General features: G+C 33.0%; 2 protein-coding genes and 1 pseudogene across 2 annotated transcripts; 2 read left to right on the plus strand and 1 right to left on the minus strand.

Annotated features, from left to right (window-relative positions):
* Nucleotides 1-198: 198 nt before the first annotated feature.
* On the plus strand, nt 199-1485 carry LOC125818139 (acylsugar acyltransferase 3-like). The gene has a single exon (XM_049497670.1). The coding sequence runs from the start codon at nt 199-201 to the stop codon at nt 1483-1485; it is 1287 nt and encodes a 428-aa protein (XP_049353627.1).
* Nucleotides 1486-8792: 7307 nt separating this feature from the next.
* On the plus strand, nt 8793-15131 carry LOC125818147 (myb family transcription factor PHL7-like). Its single transcript, XM_049497681.1, has 7 exons — nt 8793-8881; nt 11416-11635; nt 12930-13006; nt 13095-13137; nt 13282-13339; nt 13523-13592; nt 14536-15131. Exons 2-7 carry the CDS (start codon nt 11425-11427, stop codon nt 15049-15051), a joined length of 975 nt encoding a protein of 324 aa, XP_049353638.1. The 5' UTR covers nt 8793-8881; nt 11416-11424; the 3' UTR covers nt 15052-15131.
* Nucleotides 15132-15337: 206 nt separating this feature from the next.
* Nucleotides 15338-16635, minus strand: LOC125818137 (acylsugar acyltransferase 3-like; annotated as a pseudogene).
* Between the last annotated feature and the right edge of the window lie 3111 nt (nt 16636-19746).

Below are 19746 nucleotides of genomic sequence, written 5' to 3' on the forward strand. Positions count from 1 at the left end.
CCAAGTGTCTGAATATAATCATCAAAAGATATGTGCCAACTTAATTTATGCATGAAATTTTGTCTACATACGCATAAAATTTTGTAGTAAGTCAAACTAACTCATATAAAATGGGACGGAGGAAATAATTATTTTGGTAGCCTATATAAGTGTGAATGTGGAAGTGTAAGGGCACATTCAAACTTTTTGATAGCTAAAATGGCAGCATCAACAATTCTTTCTAGGAAAATGATTAAACTTTTATCCCCTACTCCTCCTTCACTTAGACAACACAATCTTTCTTTTATGGATTGCATAAATCTTCCTCAATATTCACCAATGGCCTTATTGTACCCCAAACCTGAAAATTATAACAAAAACCAAATATCACAAATTCTTGAAAACTCCCTTTCAAAAGTATTATCCTCTTATTATCCCTTTGCGGGACGAATCAAGGATAATAATAACTATGTCGATTGTGATGACACAGGTGCAGAGTATTTAAATGTCAAAATCAATTGTTCAATGTCCGAAATTCTCAACAACTCTTCTAATGATGTTGCGGATGTAGTCTTCCAACAAGACTTGCCTTGGTGTAGTACCTTGAATCGAAGTCCACTAGTGGTTCAATTAAGTCATTTTGATTGTGGCGGAATAGCAGTCAGTGCATGTATGTCACATAAAATTGCTGATGGATATAGTTTTGCTAAATTCATTAATGATTGGGCCACTACAGCTCGACACGTGGATTTCAAACCATCTCCTCAATTTAATGCATCTACTTTTTTTCCACTAATGGATGGTGGTCCAAATATTTTGCCTATAAATGCTTCACCTGAATCACAACAACAACATGTGTCAAGAATGTACAATTTCTCATCCTCAAATTTGAGAAGACTCAAAAATAGTATTACAGGAATACAAAATCCAACTCGTGTTGAAGTTGCCACATCACTTATTCATAAATGTGGGGCGACTGCATCTATGGAAAATTTGGGCTTCTTTAAACCATCTCTAATGAGCCAGGTAATAAATTTACGCCCTCTAATTCCACTAGACACAACAGGAAATGCGGCATGTTGCTATAGCACAATAGCAATGACAGAAAATGAGATACAGTTGTCTAACTATGTTGCTCAGTTGCAAAAAGTTAAACAACAAGTTCGAAACGAGTTGAAGAATCTAGATATGAATCAGATAGTCCCATATGCACTTGGAAAAATGAAAGGTGTTGTAGACATGATGGAGAAGGATATATTTGATATTTATTTATCAACAAGCGTGTGCAATTTTGGACTATATAGTAAGAATAATTTTGGATGGGGTAGGCCTATAAAAGTTACATATAAAAAATATCCAGTGAAGAAAAGTATCATGCTTTTTGATGACCCGAGTGAAGAAGGGATAGATGCACTAATCACATTACCAGAAGATGAAATGTTAATTTTTCAGAAGGACAAAGAGCTTCTAGAGTTTACTTCTCCAATTCCTGGTACAACCAAATAAATTTAAGGGTTTGTATTTTTATTTATTTTTTATTTTGGGAATGTTTTACGAATTGATTTAAATTTATATTTCTTTTGGATCATGTAACATTTTTATGATTTGATGAATTTGATATTGATATACCATACTATCTATGCTTTATGCTAAATATAATATGATAGGGTTAAGTCAAATCCTCCACATCTTAACGTTCACAACATAATGGTGATGGCTTAATATATTAAAAAATGAAAGGATCGAATAATTCTTTTAAATTATTACCGTAGAAATGAAATCTAGAAATCAACTTTATCCAGAATAATGCTATTTTAAGCCATATTAACTAGTTCACGATATATAGTACATATTGTGCTGCATGTGATTAAAAATCTACCGGCCATAATGACTCAACCAAACTTTCAAACGATGACATTTATCAATGAGTTTTTTTCAAAGTTTGATGATATGTTTGAATTTTTTTTAATAATAAATACATCCTCCGTCTCTTTTTTACTTGTTAAATTTTGAATTGGCACACCTATTAAAAAAACAATGATTGAACGAGCAATTTGAATTACTGCAGACTGGTTTCCTCCCATATATCCCACAGATGCCTATTTCCTACCATTGAAGAAAATAGAGAAAACTGCTAATTCCACCCACGTCGTAAACGGATGCTCAAGTTGCCCTCTCATGGTTGTATGTGAAAAATAATTTCTTTTGTTTAGCAACAGTCTTATAAGGATGATGCTTTCCCTGTGCCTTATCAATAATTAATAAGGAAAATCGGGCTAAAGGTAACTACTTTTTGCTCACCCGGCAAATCCTACCATTGTATTTCCTTTTTTCATTTGGATCCTATCAACTTGGAGAGTGTCTAGATTAAGACACTTCTCGTATTCGGACTATCAAGATCGACTAGATGAGAGTGTGGCTGACATGGTAAAAGAACAAATCAACCACAGTTTTCTGAACCCCTTATCCTACTAATTAAATGTTGCTTAATTAGTTGAATATTGAAGATTTAGTTTAGAAAGATTGCTAATTCCGCAAAATGCTCTTAGAACGTGTTGTGTCACGTAGAAGAAAAGGGCAACATGTTCATATACTTTTGATAGGATAATATCATATATTATATGTAGGGCGGATCATGGTTATATTTAAAAAATCAAATCTAATCGTAATCCGAATCAAATTGATTAAAAAATTGATATTTGGTTTTAAATTTTGAAAATCGATACTATTTGGTTTGGTTTGGGTATTACTTAAAAACAACCGCAAAAATAACCAAATCGAACAGAGAAATTAGACATATATTATTCATGAATAAAATGTAAATATTTCGTTAAATTTTAATTAACTTGAGTCTTTAACTTTACCATTTTCTCAAGCCCAACACATAAATTTTAGCTCAACTATTACAACCCCAAGTCCAAGTCCATCAAAATCCATTACTTTAGTATTTATCTACCCTACCTCACATAAGATAGTCACATTTTTCTTAATTGAATCACTTTGTTCGTGTAATAATAATTCTAGTATTGCTTAATTGCTTAATTGAACTCACAGTAGATTTCCTATAGATAGTTCATGTACTAGGTGTCTATGTCTATCGAGATACATATGTCCTCAAAATATTTATTACTTTCAAACCAAAAAAATAAGAATAAAAATGAACCAAACCGAGAATAACCAAATCGACAGTTATTTTTTTCGTTTGGATTGATTTGGTTTAAAAAATTTAAAAATCGACTTAGATTGGTTTGATTTTGGTTTTAATCAATAACCGCTCCAAACTAAACCACAAACACCCCTAATTATATGTGCATGTTGTTGGATTTGTGTAAGGTGTGATCTGAAAAATATAATTAGCAGTAATTAAGCTATCGTCGTTAGTTAATAATTATCGCTAAAAAACATTTTTCATGGTGCATAGCGATGCTCGAAAAGTTTGGGTCTATACTTTAGTTATTCTCCATATATTGCTATATGATAATAGGGCAAGTATTATATTCCAATTTATTTTTCTTTTTAGTCCGTTTTTAAAAAAATAAAAAAAAATTCTGGTAACATTTTAATTAAATTTACTTTTTCACATGACATGTTTAATGTCACAAGAGTAAAGGACATTTTTGTATACTTGACATAGGTTTAGTTTAGGACTACAAGATAATTATCTTTTTCTTAAATTTCGTGCCAAATCAAATTAGGTCATTCTTTTTTAAACGAAGGGAATATAAACCTAAAAAATCCATTTTTTTTCATGTAAGCATTATGGAAGCAACTGGCCAACGTGTAGATAGGGAAAAATCACATTTCAGGTTTAGTAATGAGAGAAATTGAATGAGGGAGCAACCTTTCTAGTATTAGTTGCATATGCAGAACTTGTGTCAATAGATTGTGGTATTAAATGTCACGAAAAAAGTAAAAACTTTTAAAAATTGTTCAAAAACAGAAAGGAACATTGTAACGACCTGATTCCGTCATTATAGAAAAGCCAACAGGGAAAAATTTTGGGCCGGAAAACTTTTTGGTAGTAACTTGGAATTTCCCAACTTAGTCCAGATTTGAACGAAATCGGAGTCAGTAAGGTCTAGAGAAATCTGGTAACAATTGAGAGATCTAATTATGAATTTGATCACATGTGTAGATAGCTAAGACGTTAAGGAACCCGTACAACTTTACAGAATTTAATTTGGGCGAATAGAACTCCCAAAACTGATCTTAGCGTGAACGGGTATTTTCTGTGTGTCATGGGATGAAGGTGTGAATGGGGGTTTGGAATTCTTAAATTTGCTCACTGTTTCTGTGCAAGACGCTAAGGCGGGATTTTTTCGCTAGGGCGGGGACGTTGTGGCGGGTTGGGTCCTGCTGTGGTGGGACAGTCGCGACTTAAGTCGGAAATAAACCCCAAAAACGTTATTTTCTACAAGTTTTGTTCTTCAGAGCTAGGAAGCAACCCCAAGTGTTTTCTTGACAGTTTTCCACCATTCTTGAGGCTAAAGGTAAGGTTTTCACTCCTCGAATGCATTTTTCGATCTGTAGAACTTAGTTTCTTGGGTGATTATTGTTGGGGAAGGGTTTTGGAACTGTTTGGATGGTGGGAAAAATCCTAATTTGGATATTAGGATCATGGGTTTGATCTAGGGTTGATAGTGTTGATTATATTCCGGGTAATTAAGTCTTATTTATTGATCCTAACATCATATTGATTGTTGTAGACCAAGAACAAGTGAAAAGAATCCGAAAAGGGAAGAATCAAGTTTCTTAGGGGATTCAAGCTTTGTTCGAGGTAAGTGATGGCTGTGATTTCATGTTGTGTGATATATGTTTGTACTTGCTTCATTATAATGCATGTACGTATGTGAATGTTGCATTATTGATCACACTAATCGTGAATGGGGATAATTGAATATTTGAATATCATGAATCATGACTTGATTGCATGATTATGAGAATGTACTTGTGATTGTGATTGTGGCTTGTTGAATGGATTGGGTGTGACATTCCGACACACTAACTGGGATCGGTTGCCATGTACCTGCATAAACATTGGAACGGGTGTCACGATCCAACACACTAACTGGGATTGGTTTCCACGTACCAGCATAAATATTGGAACGGGTGTCATGATCTAACACACTAACTTTGATCGGGTACCACGTACCGGGTTCCATGAGAGGACCATTGAATTGGGTTCCGTGGAAGACTATTGAATTGTGTTATGTATCTACTTGTGATGATTACATTCATATCTAATGATGATTGATATTAGAAGACTGTATGTTGCTCTAAAATGATAACCAAGGTGTATTATTGAGAACGTGGAATGCTACATTGATCCTGAAAAGATGACTAATATTGTATATGTTCGGTATATGCATGTTTTATAATGTTGTGGTTACTTGCATGTGTTTCACTTATTGGGATAGCCACGTGATCCTACCAGTACACTGTGGGTGTGTACTGATATTGCACTTGGTTGTTCTTTGTTGAGTACAGGGCATCTTCAGGTGGATATTGATAGACCTCAGCTAGGTGACTATTGAGTGTGACCGGATTCAAGGGTGAGTCAGTTCTTTCAAGCTGTCATGGATCTCTCTTGTTTAAGCCCACTCTTTTTTTACTCAGACTATTTGTTTAAGATGTTTGTTTAGTTTTGGGGTTGTAGTACTCCTTGTTCTTAGACTTGTCGTTAGAAGAGTTTTGGTAAAATGACTTTCAGGTTCTAGGGATTGTTCTTCCACATTAGTTTGGTTAAGTTATTTGTTTAAACCTTTGGAGTTTATGAGAACTCTGTATTTCTTTTGGTCATTTAAACCTGCTTTCGTATCTTTTAATGCATAGTTTTTGGTTAAGTTGTTTAGTGTGGGTTGTAGTAATGGTTCTCCCACCAGAGGGTTAGTGTGGGTGTCAATCACGATGGTCTAGATCGTGACAGACATTCTTTATGAAGTGGACTATAAAAAGAAAAGTATGACAAAAAAATTGAAACGAAGAAAATATGTTTTATGAAATCGTTGTTCAATGTCGCACAATCAAAAGGCAGTGGTGGTGATGTTCGGCATGGTTGTGAGGTGGCAGTTGGTTGTGATGGTTGGTGGTGATGATGATGGCAACGGTTGATAGTAGTAATGTAATACTAGTAGCTTGTGGTGATTGTATGATCGTGGTGGATCATGATATTAGATGGTGATATGTACAGTGGATTACAAGGTTACTTTGGAAGAATTTTTAGTGCAACATCTTAATGATTTTAAGAACATGCATAAATAAGATCAAGGGGAAAAAAAAGAAATGCACTAAATATATAGCAATCTAAAGAACTGAACTCAAACTTTTATCCTTTTAAGTGGAAACAAATGAAGCTTTAAAAGTATCATAATCAATGGAAGTAGTAGGATATGGAAACAAAATCAAAATATTACCTAGTTGCATAGAAAAAAATCAATACTAAGAGGGTGTTTGGACATGCAATTTTATCTCATGATTTTAAATAGCGAGATGAAATAAAAATTTTAAAAAGTTTATTTTAGAAATTTTATCATGATTTCATATTTTTTAAAATTTTAAAATTGACTCACGAATTTATTTTGTAAAAAAAAAAAAGTTTCCCATTTTATATTTACAGAGTATTTTTTGTGAGAATATCAAATGAGTGATGAAATATTCACGACCGAAACATGAACATGATGATATAAGTTCTAGGGTTATTATTGATCAATGTGATAATTCCTAATTTGAAGTGAATAGGTATGCATGTGGTGGAGTTTGTAACAAGAAACAAGTTTGATTTCTTGAAGAGTAGCAATAACAAGTATAGTTAACTGTTGAGATTGAGGCGTACTAGCTAGAATTAGTTTCTTAGATTATAGAGTTGTAATCTAAAACCACTCTTTGAAGTTAGTGGAAAATGGTTGCTGAAATCCAACATCTTGTAAGTCGTGATTTTTCCTCCCTTGAGCAAGGAGATTTTTCACAATAAAAGTTTGTGTTATCTTCGTTAATTGTTTAGTGTCAGCTTTATAGGAACCAGATTCCCGTAACTTACCGGCAATTCTGATTTCTTCAATAATATTATCGCGATTCTTATTTTAATACTATTAAGGATGTGAATCTGAGATAGATATAAAATTTAAATCTTACAAGTTTTGAATTTTAGAATACCAATCTTAAGTATGCTATTAAATGAGTACTTATGAATTTGATTTTGTACATACTTGGCGAATATTGAATTTAAGTCAAAACTAATGAATTTTGTGAACTCATATGTTGCACCTCTACTCATTCCAAAGCGCCACTTAGTCAACTTTGAGGGAAGGAAATATCATCTTTTTCTTGTAATAAAAAACAAGCACAAAATAACCTTTTTGTTCTTATTGTTTAAACAATTACTAGAAATAAAATAGAAAACAAAAAGTAATTTAAAAAATATTCTTCTTGATCACAACACCATTAAATTAAAGGTAAGAATGAGATTCACTAAATTATTACTCCCTTTATTTTAATTGATGTGAGTTACTTTCATTTTCAGTCAATCCAAAAAAGAATGACACATTTTTATATTAAGTAACAATTTAACTATAAAATGTTTATTTTATCCTTAATGAAATGATTTACAGTCACACAAATTTTTATCATTCATTTTTAACCAAAATTTTAAAAATCTTCCTTTCTTTTTTAAACTCCGTATCGAGTCAAACTATTTAACATAAAATGGGACAAAGGGAGTATTATTATTATCACTAATGAGATGCTTTAATTAAAGAATGCCAAAAAAGGTCTGGTCACCTCCAAAGGTGTCATGTGAAACTCCAAACACAGCTCAAACAAATTAAAGCACATGAAAAATAATTTTATTTCTAGAGAAAAGATGCAATGAAGGTTTATTTAATTATTCAATTTCAATTTTGACTATAGTTTAGCTTTATAATAATAAATAACTTTACCAATTCTTATAAAGTCATCTATATAGATAATATGTGTTATAAAAATTAACGAAGTTTGAATTCTCTATGGCTTATAGGATATTATATATTATCTCCATTCCATGGTATGTTATATTATCTCCATTTCATTCATAAACTAAACAAAATTTTATGACACGTTAAGAATTTTCATGTTCAGAAAATGTAAGTTGCGAAAATAAGAATGTTAAGACGGATGTGTGAACACAGTAGGAGAGATAATATTAGGAATAAAGATATTGAGGACAAGGTGAGAGTAACTTCCATGGTGTAAAAGATAAGAGAAGCAAAACTGAGATGGTTTGGACATGTAAAGAAGAGATACGCAAATGTCCCAGTGAGGAGGTGCAAGAAGTTGAATACAGTTGGTACAAGGAGAGATAGTTGAAAAAGTATTAGAGATATGTGATTAGACAAAACATAACACTACTCCAGATTATCAAAGACATAACCTTGGAGTGTCTTGTTTTTTTATTCCATCGAAATCATCACATTAATTTGTGATTGTTATTGTTTCCTTAATAGTTAGTACTTTATTTTTTTCACAATCATTTTCACTTTTTTCATACCTACATATTGTACTCAAGCTGAGGATCTTTCGAAAACGAATAAAACAAAAACACCAAGTTGGAAAATGAAAGAAAAGCATTGGAGAGAAAGAGTACTGGTCCAAAGAAAAGCCAAAAAATTGCAAAAAAAGGACTTATTAAAATGATTCATGATCACAATGTGCCGGAATATTACAAAATAGATTCCGGGCCGGCCCAACAATGTCTTTCTCAACTCCGGTCAGCTAAATACTGCCCGCGGTCAGTTCTAAATTTATTTACTTACAACCCCTTTACTTTTTCTCTATATGAATTTTCTTCAAAAATTTCAAAAAAAATTCGGTTTGTAATGAAAGAGTGAAGAATTCGAAGATCGCATATCTGCTATAATTATCTATCACTGTAAGAAATTGATCTTCTTCTATGAGCTCATTTGTTAGTGTAATTTTTTTTCTCAATTTTTCTGAATATTTTTTCGTTTTGTTTAGTGAATTTCTTGATTTTGTGGTGTGTTTATGTAGTGGAGAAGTTTGAAAAGATTGAATTTTTATGGTTTAATTCGATGAATTATGTGGTGGGGTAGACGTGTAATTTAGGGTTATGGTAGATGACTTGAGTTGACTACTTTGGAGAGGGGTGGAGCTAGCAAGGGCCAAGGAGGTTCAGATGAACACTAACACCGTGTTCGGTGGAAAATTATACTGTTTATATATGGTTAATATTATTTTTTACGTGGATATTGAACCCCATTTGGCCAATCCTGATTCCGCCACTGACTTTGGAGAGGAAAGTTACAAGTAGGTACTAGTGTTATGAGCTGAAATGTGATGTTTGATACATGGGGTGAGTTAAATAACTGGTGAAATTATAAGGGTGATTGTAATTATGAATTTGTCATATATTGAAATTTGGGGTTTTTGTTCTTGTATATCTAGTTGTACTTGAGCCGAGGGTCTTTTGGAAATAACCTCTTTAACTTCACGAGTTAGTGGTAAGTCTCCCCAGACCTCACTTGTGGGATTTCATTTCACTGGGTATGTTGTTGTTGTTGTATACCGCTTGACTATAACTACAACAACATGCCTCACTTTTAAATGAATTTTTAGAGCTGGGATATGAACTTCTCTAAATTGTTTCATTTAAATACTCAATTTCGGAGAAGAAGGTGAAATGCTCATTAGCATAAAAATTAGTGTTAAGCTGAAATGCAATATATGATATGGTATGATACAAGGGGTGACTTGACGAGCTGATGAAATCACTAGTCGTTAAGTTTCAAAGAATCTCTAGTTTCTAAATTTGCGAGAGGATAATGAGCATGCACACTGAAGAAGTCCTAAGAAGCTAAGAAGAAAAGGATTAGCTTCTGAATTGAGCTACACAGATGGAGTAAGGCGAGAGAAGAGATATTATTGATCTGATGATGAATGACCTAGCTTATACCCTTAACCTCGTTTTTTATATAACGTAATTAATTTCATCAAAGAAGGGCAGCAAGGGCCCTTTATACAAGTAGTATATCATTAACTCTGTTAACCATATTTTAACTACCCTTTAACAGCCTTATTAACAAACTATCTCTCAAGTCTCAACTAGATAAATGACTATTGTACCCCTTATATATTCATAAATGGACTAATATACCCGTGTCTATTTACGATTACAATCAGCATATAACATTCAGATAGGCAACGTCAACTAGTTTCGAGTTGAGTCATAGTTATTATTGTTGTTGATACTAGGGAATGTTGTACTTGTACACTACTATAGACTTGTCAATTTTGGAGTACAAGGGCGAAGTTGGATAGCAATGGTGGTGGACTCGGGATTTTAAAGTCATGGATTCTCGACTGCCTTTACTAGAGTTGCTATAGGTACAAAGTAATAGCGTGCAACTATTTGAAATTTGATGGTGAAAATATCTAACAAGTAAACTATGACTAATATTACAGCTAAAAAGATTTTTTTATAATTGTCCTTGGTGTTTACATATCATAAAAACATATATAGTATCATCAATGCTTACACTGAATTCATTTCCAAAATCAAAATTCATTGCAAAATTATTAGCTTTAGATTAGCATAACTTGAAAGTTCCTAAATTTGCAAAAAAGTGATTTGAACTATATTTAATTGGTCTCTCAGTCTCAGAAGTAAAATAGAAAAAAAGATAGAGGAAGGAGGGAATCACCTCCGCGCGAAATCCAGCTATTGAGACCACCGAGAGGGATAAGAAGAAAGTTGAAGTTTCATTGGGGAAAAAGAGCTCTAATAGAGGAGTAAGAAGGACGTTGTTGAGGAAGAAGCAATTTCTCATTGAAAGGAAAAAAGAAAAAAAAAAAGATGGTTGTTTTGGAGCAGAGTGGAAATTGTGAAGAAAGTAAAAACAAAAATGAGAAACTAAAAAGGAAAAATAACAAAGTAAAAAGTATCATCTGAAAAAGACAAATTGCTCAAGGGGAGATATGATCCCGCAGCACAAGGAAATACAGAGCTGCTTCATCTGCCTTATTAGCCACATTGTACCCACTGACCTTTTCTGAGTCTTTGGCTGCTCGATCATATTTCAGCAGTTTTTGCCTCTATAAATACTTAAATCCCCAGTCAAAAGCAGCTGGTGCTCGAGCCACTGCAGAGTTCCATGTGGGGTCCCTGTAAAGTTTAGTACTTTGATGGTTAAGTCACTTTTAATAAATGATGAGTTAACTAAGGTATAGGTGAATTAGTTGGCTAGAGAATTGTTATAATAAATGTAAAAAGGGGTATCTGGTACAATATTTCACATGGAATCAAGGAAAATTGGAGCGATTTCAAGAGGACTAGATCTTTTGCTTCTCCGAGTGTTGAATTTCAGGAAGTAATGCTCTTTTATTTGTTTTGCTGATTTTGAAATTCTTATAATTTTTTTGAAGTCTCTGTTTCATTATTTTTTGTAGATAAATGAAATGTATCAGCCCAAAGGCGTTTCCAGTTCAAGCTTAGCCCACAACAATGCTGCTGTCAATAGTCAGTCATTAGACTGTGGTGGCGGTTCAATGGACCCTACCGGTGGAAGCAACAACAATTCTAGTCTTGCCTCGAAGCAACGTCTGCGTTGGACCAATGAACTTCATGAACGATTTGTTGATGCTGTAGCACAACTTGGTGGCCCAGATAGTAAGTTTCTGGACTTCCACTTTGTTCAGCCCCACGCCCCCCCCCCCCCCCACCCCGCCCGCCTCTTGCCTATGGACCCCAACGTCTATGTCAGAGTGGTTTAGGATGCTACCTTTTATATTGTTGGGACCATTATAGTTCTTGCCTATGGACCCCAACGTCTATGTCAGAGTGGTTTAGGATGCTACCTTTTATATTGTTGGGACCATTATAGTGGGGTGCAGGGCCCTAACTGCATATGCTAGAGTGCTGTCAGTTTAACACCCTTTTCCGGCAAAATAAGCAACATATCTAGGTCAAATATTATTTTTTGTACATATACGTTAATTCTTAAACACCTTAACAAAGACGCTTGTGCTCAAACATATACAAATTATAAATAACAGAGGATAGATTTTTAGGTAAATGCAACCGTTCTCCCAAGAATCAGGGGGGTCAAATTTCACTTGATCCCACTATTGGTTATCCTTTCATATATTTGCTCAAGCCATAGCTTTATGCAACATAGTGGGGAAAAAAAGGAAATGGCAGCTTTATTTTAAACTTTTCAATTGGAGATACAGAATCGACCTATGGTAAATTTGCAAGATGCTATAAGTTTCAATTGTACGCTTGTATAATCTGTGATCTTTTTTTTTGAAACTGAAGAAGCTTATATAATCTGTGATCTTTTTTTTTTTTTGAAACTGAAGAAGCTTATATAATCTGTGGTCTTCCATCAGTTAATCATTAAATGATCTAGATTTGACAACTGTAATAATTAATACACCTTTTTCCTAATTAATGTTTACACTTTTTCCTCTTCTGAACGTCTCAGAACGTCTGATTATTCAACTGAAAGTATTACTACTTTATCTAACTACTTCAAGTTTCTAGAATTCATATTTATCTAAGTTATCAAAAATTAAGCTTTGATTTTGATAATTTCTCGTTCAAACTAAATTCTCAGCTGTTATATAACATTTAGTCCACTGTAACTACTACTTATATAATATATAAGTCAAACTATCTTATACTCCATGCCAGTCAAACAGTGTTACAAAAAGAAAAGGACGGAGGGAGTAGTAACTCTTTGAGAGTGTACCAAATTATCCTGTATTTGCTTGTGTTTACATGTTGTGTAGGGGCAGTATGTTAGAAAATCCAGCCTATATTTTGGATTTTTGGGCCTTGATACCATAATTGCTGTCCTGTTAGGACCTCTTGTACTTCTCCTGTACCTCCTTGGTACTCTTCATCAATAAATTACCTTCCTTTGTGATAAAAAATTCTAAGATTCCTTTCTATGGTTCAGGAGCTACACCGAAAGGCGTTCTTAGAGTCATGGGTGTACAAGGGCTTACTATTTACCATGTAAAAAGCCATTTACAGGTATAGATACATTCACCATGTTTGTACAGCTTATCTTTCGGGGATCTGTGATTGTAACTGACTTGCATTTATTTTCCTATTGATTCAGAAATATCGACTTGCTAAATATCTTCCAGATTCCTCATCTGATGGTAGGTTCTGATGGAATTTAAAATCTTCATGGTTGCGTACTCCTTATGTTTAGAACATAGCTTGATTATTTGAAAATGTGGCTGAGGTTGGTTCTACTCCAGTAATGCTAACTTACTGATGTGGCTTCGTCTTGTGATTGCAAGGGAAAAACTCTGATAAGAAAGAACCGAGAGATATGCTTTCAAGTTTGGATGGTTCATCGTGAGTAGATTTTCCTTATTGCTTGTGTAGATATCTTTTGAATGCTCACTAACTGACAATGCATCTGAACTTGTCTTGTACTCTTAACATGACCATTTAGACAGTCTTTTGTTTGAAAAAATCTAAGTAACTATTTTTAAGGATCTTAAATATTTGACCCGAGAGAGGATTGTTTGTTAACAGAGGAGTGGAAATCACTACGGCTCTAAAGCTGCAGATGGAGGTGCAAAAGAGACTGCATGAGCAACTGGAGGTATGTTCTTTTAATGATTTTTAGGTAATTGGTATAGTTATGGTCCCCAGGAAGTATTTAATTGACAGGTAAACGATGGTAGACGAGAGTTTATTTTTGTTGCTTTGTGTAGCAAGAATGTCCTTCTCGTGTCCTGTGAGAAAATTGTCTTCTAAAAGTTGCAAAAAATAATAAGCAAATGATAGCCACCGACTTCTAATTTTGCTTCAACCTTTTGTTTTTCAACATACCGCTTAAACAAAGACCTGCAAGAATTTTTTTTCTTCTTTTACGTAACTTGTCTCAAGAAAGTTTAGATGCTGATAAGTAAGCTGTGTCTCTTAAAAGTGGGCTTATATCCATGCTAGTCATGAAAGCAGAGCAACTGCACTAGCGTGATATACACCATCCTTGCATTATAAATGAAATGGAATAATGTAGCAGAAAGTATATCAACTTTCCTCGTTTTCTAGTGATTGAGATAGTAGAGACTAAGCCTTCCATTAGGACAACGGTTTGAAGCTATTACGAAGAGGAATGATGCACAATGAGAGGAATAATGCAAAAAATGTGACAGAAAGATTATCTTTTTCGTAGGTTAACAATATTCCGTGTTAGAGGATCAAAACTCCCATATGTCTGACCATTTTCAGGCAGACTGTTGGGCATGTGCATTGGCACAGCTAACAAACGAAGTGTTCATACGTTATAGACTAGCTTCATTATGCTCAAGAACATTTCCTAGTCACTGACAGAATTTATCTATTGTTTCACCAAAAAGCACATGATTAATTGACCATTCTTTATGAAATGGACCGTAATTTAGTTGGATTAAGTTAAATTCATCTTTACTTTACTTCTCCCGAGTTTGGCAAGCATAGTATCCTGCATGAAGGACTCCTGTTAATGAAGTGCTGCAGAAGTTTTATGCTTGTGAGTACCCCCTTTTTTCTTACATTAACAGGTCCAGAAACAGCTACAACTTAGAATAGAAGCTCAAGGTAAGTATTTGAAGAAGATAATCGAAGAGCAACAGCGGTTGAGTGGAGTTCTTTCGGAAGTTCCTGGTTCTGGGGTCACTGCTCTTCCAACTGGTGACAACAGCCCAGAATCTGATAACAGGACTGATCCAGGAACTCCTGCACCGTCATCTGAGTCTCCTCATGTTGATAAGCCTGTAAAAGCACATACCTCAACCAAGAGCCTTTCTATGGATGAATCATTCTCCTCACATCATTCTCCTCTCAGTCCAGACTCTGATTGCCAAGAAACTTCGCTAATGGAGAGCCCTAATGGCGAGAGGTCATCAAAGAAACAACGAGTGGACAACGTGGCACTTCCACATCAGATATTGGAATCAAGCTTGAGCCCACCATACCAGCAACCACATTCAGTTTTTATGATAAGGGACCAATTTAATCATACATCAGGATTATCTCTTGGTATCGAGGATCAGAAAGTTTCTGGTAGCAACATATAGTTATTTGATATTCAATGTCATGCATGCTCTGCTTGTATTGTGCAACATGACTTCAATTCATCTAATTCTGTAACCTTTGAATATATATATATTACACATTTGGTCACAGATACCTCTTGGTTTTTACTGTAGTTGGTTTAAGTTGCTCTTTTATCTCCAGGGGCTTAACTACTTCTTTATGATAAATATATATAATATAGAAACAGTTTTTATTTATTGCTATATTGAAAGTACAATAATAAAGAAGTCTATAGGTATCAATATTGACACCATAGACTAATAGAACTTATTTGGTTGATTCAACAACTGGAGAAGCAAACTGTAGAAGCTCCTTGTTGTTCTGAAAATTCAACATATCATCTTTTGTTAAAGTGATTAGTACATTTATCCCATCTCCACTTGGTTCATCCAAGAACAAGAAGTTGTTCTTCATTGGATGTGTTGCTAGGGTTACTCTTACAGGCCTACCCTACCCCATCCGAAATCGATCTTATGTAATCCAGTATTGCTTATCCCTGAGCAAAGATAAACATCACATGTATCCTTCTCTATTATCTTCATCGCGTTTTTAGCTAGTTCAAGTGTATATAAGGGTATCATATCTTTATTCATATCCTTTAACTTGCCTCGAAGTTGTTGTTTATCCTTCTGTAATTGAGCAACGAAGTTTGGAAGTTTTACCTCATCTTCTGTCATCGTTTTTGTGAGAATGATACATGTAGCATTTCCCATTGTGTTTAGTGGAATTGGTGGGCGTAAATTTATAGCATGGCTCATTAGAGTTGGTTTGAACATGCCTGATTTCTCCATTGACATAATCACTCCACATTTATGAACAAGTGCTGAGGCAACTTCAAGGCGAGTTGGATTGTTTACATGTGAATTTTTTGTTACAATATCCTTGAGTCGTCCTAAATTAGAGGATGAAAAATTGTATATTCTTGACACATGACGTTGTGATGGATGCATTACAGGTAGAGTACTACTCGAAGCATCACTCATTAGAGGGAAGAATGTAGATGCATTAAACTGAGGAGATGGTTTGAAATCCACATGTCGAGCTATATTGGCCCAATCATTAATGAATTTAGTGCTACTATATCCATCAATAATTGTATGTGACATACATGCACTGATTGCTATTCCACCACAATCAAAATGGCTTAATTGGACCACTAGTGGACTTCGATTCAAGGTACTACTCCAAGGCAAATCTTGTGGGAAGACTACATCTACAACATCATTATAAGGGTGGTTGAGAATTTAAGACATTGGACAATTGATACGGACATTTAAATACTCAGCACCTGTGTCATCACAATCGACATAGGTATTATTATCCTTGAATTTTCCCGCTAAGGGATAATAAAAGGATAATACTTTTGAAAGGGAATTTTCAAGAATTTGTGATATTTGACTAATTTTGTTACTATAATTTTGAGGTTTAGGGTAGAAGAAGGCAAATGGAGAATGTAGAGGAATATTTATGTGATCCATAAAAGAGAGTTTGTGACATCTAAGTGAAGGAGGAGTTGGGGAGAAAAGCTTAATCATCTTTTTAGATACAATTGTTGATGATGCCATTTTAGCTCTCACAAAATTAATACAATTTTGAATGTGCCCTCAATTGCACTTTTCACACACATATATATAGATTGCACTTTGGGTCTCAAAAATTAATATTAGGATTTGTAATATCAGTCTAGTAATTACATAATCTGATAATTACATTGCCCTATTTGTTTGTTATAGTGTAATTATAAATGTATTGTTTGGTTGCACAATTGCAATTATAAGAATAAAAGTTAATTATCTAAAATTAAAAAATTATATTAGACAAATAAGAGACCTTATAAATGATATTGAATTAAATATTTAAGATATATATTATTTTTTTAAAATATATTAATCAACAAAAATATGTTCTTAACTAATATTATAAGAAAATAATTTTTTAAACTAGTATATTTTAATTAAATAATAATAACAATTAAAAGTACAAGACTTCTGTTAACATTATAAAATGTATGTTTGAAAAAAAGATAAATATTATAAATATAATGTCATAAATTATGAAATATTTGACAAAAAGATAATATATTAACTCTAACTAAAATATGAATGGCTTGCAATGTGAAATATCAAAGTCAATACTATTAAAACAAATAAAACTGAAAATATAACATAAGTTCTAAATTTAAAACAAAATATTTAATATAATACTCTTATGTCAAATTTCAACGTAACGTATAAATATAATTTAAAAGAAAAGGAATACGTAAATCTATAACCTTATTCAACAATGATTTCTAGTTCAATTTAAAAATTAAAATAATACCAATAAAATTATGTTAATGAAAAAAATAAACATAAAATAAATAAATAAATAAAATAAATAATTTGAAATCAATTCAATTTGATTTGATTTGATTTTTTGATTTAATCTGAATAGTGTATATCCCTATTTATGTTAATGTTACTCTATTCGTAAGAAATTTAATCCTCTAGCTCTAATAGTGATAATTTCATTGTAGTGATAGAATCCAATTAATATTTTTGTCACCTATTTGTTGTAGTGATATAATCCAATTAAAAAATTACAGCAAAGTTAGCTTCTAGGGTTGGCAGCTGGGTCTAATCTTCCTAGGTTAGTTGGAATATTTATATCCATTGGCTAGTAAGTAAGAGTGGATCTGGTACGATAGATATATATATATCGAAATTGATATTTGGCATATATTATAAAATTTGATATAAGAAAAATATTGAATACTTAATATCCTATTGAATTATAAAGTTATATATACAATTCATAAATATTAGGGATAAGGGTTTGAAAAATACCCCAACTTTGATCGAATTTGTGTTGCGATACTAAACTTTCATGAGGACCTATTACCTCCCTAGACTATTTAATACCATATTTTTTACCCCCAGAACTATTTAATAGTGTATTTTAAAGGTATATATGTGCCCACGTGGATACATTACTATTTATAATTTGCATTATTTTTTATGTCCACGTGGACAAATATATATATTTAAAATACGGTATTAAATAGTCTAGGGAGGTAATAGGTCCTCACGAAAGTTTAGTATCGCAACAGCAAATTCGACCAAAGTTGAGATATTTTTCAGACTCTTATCCCTAAATATTACTATGAAACTATAAACATATAAACTAATATTAAAACAAAATTAATTGTTTAGTCGTTGGAATTTTGATTATTTTATCTTGAGTAAAATATTATTTTTTAATGTAATTAATTAATAAAGAAAAGTACTTGTACTTTCTTTTAACTATTTTTACATGCTTAAGGTGTTAGTTGATATATTTTTCGGGTTTGATTTTGAAAAAGGTGTAATTTAATCAATACCAAAATAAATTTGATTTATTTTGATTTTTCTCTTTTTCGGTTCGATTATTCGTTCATTGTCACTAATTAATAAATAATTAAAGTTATATTTGCAAGTTGTAAAAAATATATATACCAGGAGATGTAATAATATTGAATCTCTTAAATACACTTTATAATATAAATCTAAGAAAGATTTAAAACACAATACCTAAAAATATATCAATAGATGTCCAAACATAAAATAAAAAATTAATTCATAATGAAAGGCAATAACTAAAAAAGGGAAAATGCATAAGTACCCCCCCAGCCTATGCCCGAAATCCCAGAGACACACCTAACTTTTACTAAGGTCCTATTACCCCCCCCCCCCCCGAACTTAATTTATCTATAATATTCTACCCCTTTTCGGCCTACGTGGCACTATCCTTGAAAAAAATGTCAACATGCGTTGGGCCCACCTGATAGTGCCACGTAGGCCAAAAAGGGGTAGAATATTACATATAAAATAAGTTCGGGGGGTAATAGGACCTTAGTAAAGGTTAGGTGTGTCTCTGGGATTTCCGGTATAGGCTGGGGGTACTTATGCATTTTCCCACTAAAAAAGGACGAAAGTGATTAACTCCAACTTTAATTCTAAACTTAAATATTATATATGTAATTATTATTATTATTATTAGGGAAAAGGGTCAAAAATAACCTTGAACTATTCAAAAAGGTTTAAATATACCCCTCATCCACCTTTTGGGCTGAAAATACCCCCTCAGTCCACCTATTTGGTTCACTTTTACCCTTTAACACTAACAGACTTTTCTTAAATTAATTTTATTATTATTATTATTACATGGCAGATTTTTACTTGTTGAAATTAAAACCCCACCCGCATGTATAGACTTCTAGATATTACGGATAATTTGGATAGAAATCTGGGTCATGTGACGGGTTAAATAAAGGGGTGAAGGTGGGTCATCGGGCAGCTTCAACTCTAATTTGATTGTTCATCCTCCCGATGAAATCATCAGCTCTCTTGTTCAATTCATTGAGCTCTGCTTCTACACCACCAAATTTGAACTCTTTAAATTTCTCTAATTATTCATTCTCTATAAATTTGTTGTTGCAGTAGCTTCCCCTAATTCCATCCGTCCATCACATTCTCAAGTATTACACTTCTCTTTTTCTCATCCTCATATTTATCATCACATCCACGAAATTCCTTTTTTTTTTTTTTTTACTCCAGCTCATATTTTACATTTACACGATAAAAAATAAAAATATTTTGATCTGAAAATCTTAAATTCTCCAACAAGAAAAAAAAATCATCATTTTCTTGCTTTGATGC

This window comes from Solanum verrucosum, unplaced genomic scaffold, assembly GCF_900185275.1.
Source record: "Solanum verrucosum unplaced genomic scaffold, falcon-dt-bn FXZP01000253.1, whole genome shotgun sequence".
NCBI lineage: Eukaryota > Viridiplantae > Streptophyta > Magnoliopsida > Solanales > Solanaceae > Solanum > Solanum verrucosum.

What these genes read in the sequence shown, in the direction of transcription:
- LOC125818139 (XM_049497670.1), top strand. Translation starts at nt 199, where the DNA reads ATGGCAGCATCAACAATTCTTTCTAGGAAAATGATTAAACTTTTATCC.
- LOC125818147 (XM_049497681.1), top strand. Translation starts at nt 11,425, where the DNA reads ATGTATCAGCCCAAAGGCGTTTCCAGTTCAAGCTTAGCCCACAACAAT. An exon ending in TCCAGATTCCTCATCTGATG is followed by an intron (nt 13,138 to 13,281) that starts GTAGGTTCTGAT and finishes TGTGATTGCAAG; the next exon opens with GGAAAAACTCTGATAAGAAA. An exon ending in GACTGCATGAGCAACTGGAG is followed by an intron (nt 13,593 to 14,535) that starts GTATGTTCTTTT and finishes TTACATTAACAG; the next exon opens with GTCCAGAAACAGCTACAACT.